The sequence below is a fragment of the Nylanderia fulva genome, unplaced genomic scaffold (assembly GCF_048542155.1).
Source record: "Nylanderia fulva isolate GAGA-0341 unplaced genomic scaffold, ASM4854215v1 Scaffold144, whole genome shotgun sequence".
NCBI classification, from domain to species: Eukaryota; Metazoa; Arthropoda; class Insecta; order Hymenoptera; family Formicidae; genus Nylanderia; species Nylanderia fulva.
Genome location: NW_028189666.1, coordinates 62130 through 68129, shown reverse-complemented (window position 1 = coordinate 68129; position 6000 = coordinate 62130). Strand labels below are relative to the sequence as shown.

At 27.7% G+C, this 6000-nt stretch overlaps 1 protein-coding gene across 1 annotated transcript; it reads left to right on the top strand.

Moving 5' to 3' along the window:
• The first annotated feature begins 228 nt into the window (after positions 1 to 228).
• Positions 229 to 2898, top strand: LOC146724189 (uncharacterized). Its single transcript, XM_085480344.1, has 3 exons — positions 229 to 1406; positions 1510 to 1822; positions 2880 to 2898. The coding sequence occupies exons 1-3, from the start codon at positions 335 to 337 to the stop codon at positions 2896 to 2898; spliced, it is 1404 nt and encodes a 467-aa protein (XP_085336470.1). The 5' UTR covers positions 229 to 334.
• The last annotated feature ends 3102 nt before the right edge of the window (positions 2899 to 6000 follow it).

Sequence of the window (6000 nt, the reverse complement as noted above, 5' to 3'; positions counted from 1 at the left end):
ATATTTTATAATAAAATTATTTTTTAATTGAATCTTGCGAATACCAATGTCGCAATATTTGGCATAAACAAATTTTATATCTTACGTTAAATGAATCATAAGATAAGATTATGTGTACGTGTTCCAGATAAGTTATAATTTTTACAATAAAATCTTTAATACGTTAAAATAAATAATAAAATAAGATTATGTGATGACGTATTTCTGATAAGTTAATATAAATTGTTCATGTAGCAGCATAATTCTCACAGTCGGTGTAGTCTTTTCGTTGTAATAATATCTGTGTAAACTGTTCTTTTATTGCAATAGAAAGCAAAATATAACATCTTTGAATATGATTATCAATCCGCTTAACGTTGTTAGACTTTTATTGGTGTCAATAAATTCAATATATTTAACAGAAACGCCAGTAACTGAAGCAGAAGTGGAATTAAAGGAAAACATTAAAAAAATATTACTGGATAGCGTTTTTCATTATAATGGGGTGGAAGTAACGGAAGAAATATATCTCGATTATGAAGAACCTTATAAATTACATAGTTTTGAAATAATTGAAGATGACGAAGAAGCATGGCATGAAGATAGTTTAAATTCTCATCCTCATTGTTCAAATGATGATACAAATTTTGATAGTTCTTATAAAAGACGAGCTGTTGAGTATTGGCGATTTCGGGACACTGATGAAAACAGTAATGACAGAAAAAGGAATCGTCCTCTAAGAGTAGTACAAAATAAATTTAGAAGAGTTTCATCTGAACGTCAGTTAAGGCGATGGGAAGAACAAATACAATCAGGTGGAAGTCGTACAGAAAAATTATCTTACATCTCCAAATTTACACATGATAAATTTACTGCAGCTGTCGAATCAGGATTCATGGTTCATGATATTGATTTAAAAAGATGGGCTTTACAAGCTCAAGAAGAAATAGGAAATTTAAATCCTATATTTAAAGCATCTCACAGTTGGATAGCAAGATTTAAGAAGTCTCACCGAATTGTTTCAAGAAAAGTTACGAAGTTTGTCACTAGAAGAACATTAGAAGATTCTGCTGATTTGCAAAAATCAGCTGATGATTTTCTGGAAACAGTAAAACCTCTTATTGAACAGTTTGGATCTGAAAATATTTACAATTCAGATCAAAGTGGTTTCCAATTGGAACTTCACTCTGGAAGATCATTGTCTAACCAGGGAGAAAAGAAAGTAGAACGTGTCGTGCAATCCATATCATCAACAACCCATTCATATACGATACAACCAATAATATCCTGTAATGGCAATTTGTTGTCCCCTTTATTTATTGTATTAAAAGAAGCTAATGGTAAATTTGAACCAAGAGTACAAGAAAATTTATTTAAAGCAGAAAATGTTATTGTAAAAGCATCGAAATCTGGTAAAATGACATCAGGTATTTTCCTTTTATAATTACTTTTTTTAACAACCTTATTTTATTTAACAATTTAATAAGAGTCATAAAAAAACTATTAAATTAACATTTATATTTTGTACAGATCATTTTAAAATGTGGTTAGAAGAAGCTTATTTCGCAAACATTGGTCCTAATAGCGTTCTTCTTATCGATTCATGGACTGGACATTGCCCCAATATGATTTCGGATTTAACACCTCCTGGAACACATATTACTACTATGATAATACCGAAAGGAACTACAGGGAAAATACAACCATTAGATGTTTATGGATTCAGAATTTGGAAAAATTTTGCTAAAAGATTTTCAGATGCGGTTTTACTGTTGGAAAGTAATATAAACTTACATGAACGAAATAATATAATAAAATTGCAATCTTTGATACATAATCAATTGTCATCCCCACGATATCAAAACTTATTTAAATATTCGTGGTTTAAAAGTGGTTATACGAATGAAAGACCAGACGAATTCGAAAATCCAGTACACTTTAGTTTAGACGAAACTTTAACAAAATGTGATATCGAAGGTTGCAATAATATAGCTGTAGTAAGATGTTCTTGGTGCAAGAAGTCATTATGTTTGAAACATTTTTTTGTCGAATATCATTATTGTAATGTGTATAATGAGTGAATAATATAAAATGCAAATACATTTTTAAAAAAATCTAAATATACACAATACACAGTTATAAATACATAGAAAACATAAATAAGAATTATACAAAAACATTTTTTATATATTTTATTGTTCGACGGTAATTACTTACGCACATAGCACGGATGAGCGTATATACGGGAGCGTTTATAATTAATTTTCGAAAATGATATTTCGTAACATAACTTTATTACACATGGTTGAATTTGGAAAAAAATAAGCTTTAAATTAGGTAAAACAAAATTTTTAATTTTGAAAAAAAAAATTAGGTGGTGAGGGTTTTTTAAAAAAAAAAAAAAAAAAAAAAATTTTTGTTCATATAACTTTAAAGTACTCTTCAAGCCATTAAAATTTGTTGTACGTTTTTTCTTTATATCTCTTAGAGTTTAGCAGATATTTGATCCTAAAGAAAAATACCGTTATTCTTTAAAGGGGTGTTTCACCCCTTAAAACTCAAATTGCGCACGTATAAAAAAATACGTGTCTTTTAGATTTGTGTATTTAACAACATATTTCAAGGAGAATCAAATCGGTTCCGGACAGTTGTGACATGTCCCTTGTGAGTGTTCTAAATAAAACGTTACAATTTTTTATTTCTAAAAGTATAATTTTCAGAAAATAATGCTGCAAATAAAAGTTCCAGTATTTCAACAGAGATATACATACTTTGATGTTACAGAAATGTTTGCAGAAGGCAATTTTCAATATCATTAGTTAACTTGATTATTTGATATTGATTAGTCTAATAATAAGTATTTATATAAATTGATTCCTTGTAACATATTCTGCATACAGGGTAAAAGTCAATAATTGAACGGTTTATGAGATATTTTACATAATCTAACATTATATATATATATATATATATTTATATATAGGAAGAATAGAGATGTAATAAATATGTACCGGGTGTTTCAATAAGCGTTACAAATTTTTATCGCTAAAAATGTTTGTAGAAAAAAATGTTTCAAATAAAAATTTTAGTATCTCAAAGGAGGCATAGTTGATGTCATAGAAATTTTTGTAAAAAGCAATTTTCAAGCTTATTTATTTAGTCAATTTAATTATTTTATATAGAATTATTCTAAGCGTTTATGTAAATAGATTTTTTGTAATATTCTGCATAAAAATATAAGGAAATGTAGCCAAGAATTGAACAGTTTCCGAGATATTTCACATAATTTGACATATTTTTGATATAAAATACAAAATATCTCGTAAAATATTTAGTTTTCAATAGTCTTGCTTTTATGTATAGAATAATTAGACGAAACAATTGGTATAAACAACAAACATGTTGTTTTTACGAAAAAATATATATAGCTGCATGTAGCAAATTGTATATTTTTTTTACTGTGTATCTTTTTTTATTTGTCTATAATTATTCTATACATAAAAGTATTATCAAACACTAAATATTTTATTTACGAAATATTTTTTATTTTTTATATCAAAATATGTTAGATTATGTAAAATATTTCGTATACCGTTCAATTATTGACTTTTACTCTGTATGCAGAATATGTTACAAGGAATAAATTTACATAAATACTTAGACTAATCAATATAAAATAATCAAGTTGACTAATGATATTAAAAATTGCCTTCTACAAACATTTCTGTAACATCAAAATATGTATATCTCCGTTAAAATACTGGAAATTTTATTTGTAGCATTATTTTCTAAAAATTATACTTTTAGAAATAAAAAATTGTAACGTTTTATTTAGAACACTCAATAAATATATTTATACACACATGTGAATGGTCAGTAAATATATTTATACACACATATGTGAATAATAAGTAATTATATTGATAATTATATTCTCAATAATGAAAAAATATTATATAATATTTTTTTAAATATCGAGGATAAAATGGGCCCCTCCATCGCCCATTCCCGTGAGAACGCAGCCACAAAATGTTTTTTTTTCGTCTCTCCGATTATAGCAAACGAGACATTTGCATTGAACTTTTTGCAACAATATGTATTGAAATATAACAAATTATTGATTTGATAAATTTTTATTATTTAGGTAAAGGCGACACTTTTTGAATACTAACTTTAGAATCCATCGTATCTGAGAATAATTCCACCGATTTTTGAAAATCGATGGATTCATTGCTAGTATTCTTATATGTGCTACTCCTAGAACCATTTTCCTTTTGGCGTTCGGTTTTAGTTTTCATGAGTTTCCAATTTTTAAATTGGCAGTCTATTTCTTGCATATGATTATTGAATGATCTCTGAAGTTCATTCCACATATGAGAAGAGTCGACAATGCGACGCCCTTGAGCGCATGCTTTCCTGGATACGATTTATATCTAGAGGGCTATTCTTTAGATAACAAAATGATTGTTATCTTCGCAAAGTTCGACATTTTTACTACACGTACCTGTATTTGAATTTGACTCCAGGCATTGCATCGTAGGTACTAACGATTGGATACTAACTTTAATAACCAGAACGCACATGCAAATCGTTCTGGGAGTAGATATTTTTAGAAGCAACTAGCAGACAAATATATCGTCTCTGGTATAAAATATTTTTGTTTAAATAACCAGAACGCACATGCAAATCGTTCTGGGAGAAGATATTTTAGAAACAATTAGCAGGCAAATATATCATCTCTGATATAAAATATCTTTTTTTAATAACCAAAACGCACATGCGAATCGTTCTGGGAGAAGATATTTTTAAAAGTAACTAGCAGACGAATATATCGTCTCTGATATAAAATATAATCTCTAAAAACTAACCTTTAAAAAAAAAGGTAAAAAAAGGCGACCAGTTAAGGGCACGCCATTAACAAAAATTATCCATTGCAAATCCATGTAGAATCCTACCTATGAAAAATTAATCATTGCAAACCCATGTAGAATCCTAGGCAAAATTAACCGTTGCAAACCCATGTAGAATCGTACCCATTGCAAACCTATGTGGAATCCTATGAAAAATTAACCATTGCAAACCCATGTAGAATCCTATGAAAAATTAACCATTGCAAACCCAGAGTAAAATTGTATTAAAAATTATCCATTGCAAACTTATGTAGAATCCTACATTGCAAATCCATGTACAAAAGAATTGTATGAAAAATTATCGATTATAAACCCATGTACAATCGTAACAAAAGTAATGAAATAAAAAAAAATTGCGCCAAGTGAAAATAGAAACTTGTACCAGTGGAAAATTAAAGTTGCAGACATATATAGAGTCGTATAATGAATCAGTAAAAATTTAAATTTGCAAATGTAGAATCGTACCATAAAAAAACTTATCTTTTAAAAAAAAAGATAAACAAGATGCCAAGTCCATGCGCCATGTGAAAAAGAAATAAAAAAATTTTAGTTAAAAAAACTGGGAGCGCTGCTAAATAATATTCTAACAATATTAAAATTAAATTGTTACTTTTAAACTCATTACAGTTAAAATATGTTTTGTGTTTAAATTAATTAATGTTACTTTAAGGTGCATTATAATTTTAAAACTTAGCAGCGCGCCCAGTTTTTTTAACTAAAATTTTTTTATTTCTTTTTCACATGGCGCATGGACTTGGCATCTTGTTTATCTTTTTTTTAAAAGATAAGTTTTTTTATGGTACGATTCTACATTTGCAAATTTAAATTTTTACTGATTCATTATACGACTCTATATATGTCTGCAACTTTAATTTTCCACTGGTACAAGTTTCTATTTTCACTTGGCGCAATTTTTTTTTTATTTCATTACTTTTGTTACGATTGTACATGGGTTTATAATCGATAATTTTTCATACAATTCTTTTGTACATGGATTTGCAATGTAGGATTCTACATAAGTTTGCAATGGATAATTTTTAATACAATTTTACTCTGGGTTTGCAATGGTTAATTTTTCATAGGATTCTACATGGGTTTGCAATGGTTAATT

Coding starts and splice junctions, on each gene's coding strand:
- LOC146724189 (XM_085480344.1), top strand. CDS start 335: ATGATTATCAATCCGCTTAACGTTGTTAGACTTTTATTGGTGTCAATA. Junction 1,407..1,509: donor ATCTGGTAAAATGACATCAG/GTATTTTCCTTT, acceptor TATTTTGTACAG/ATCATTTTAAAATGTGGTTA.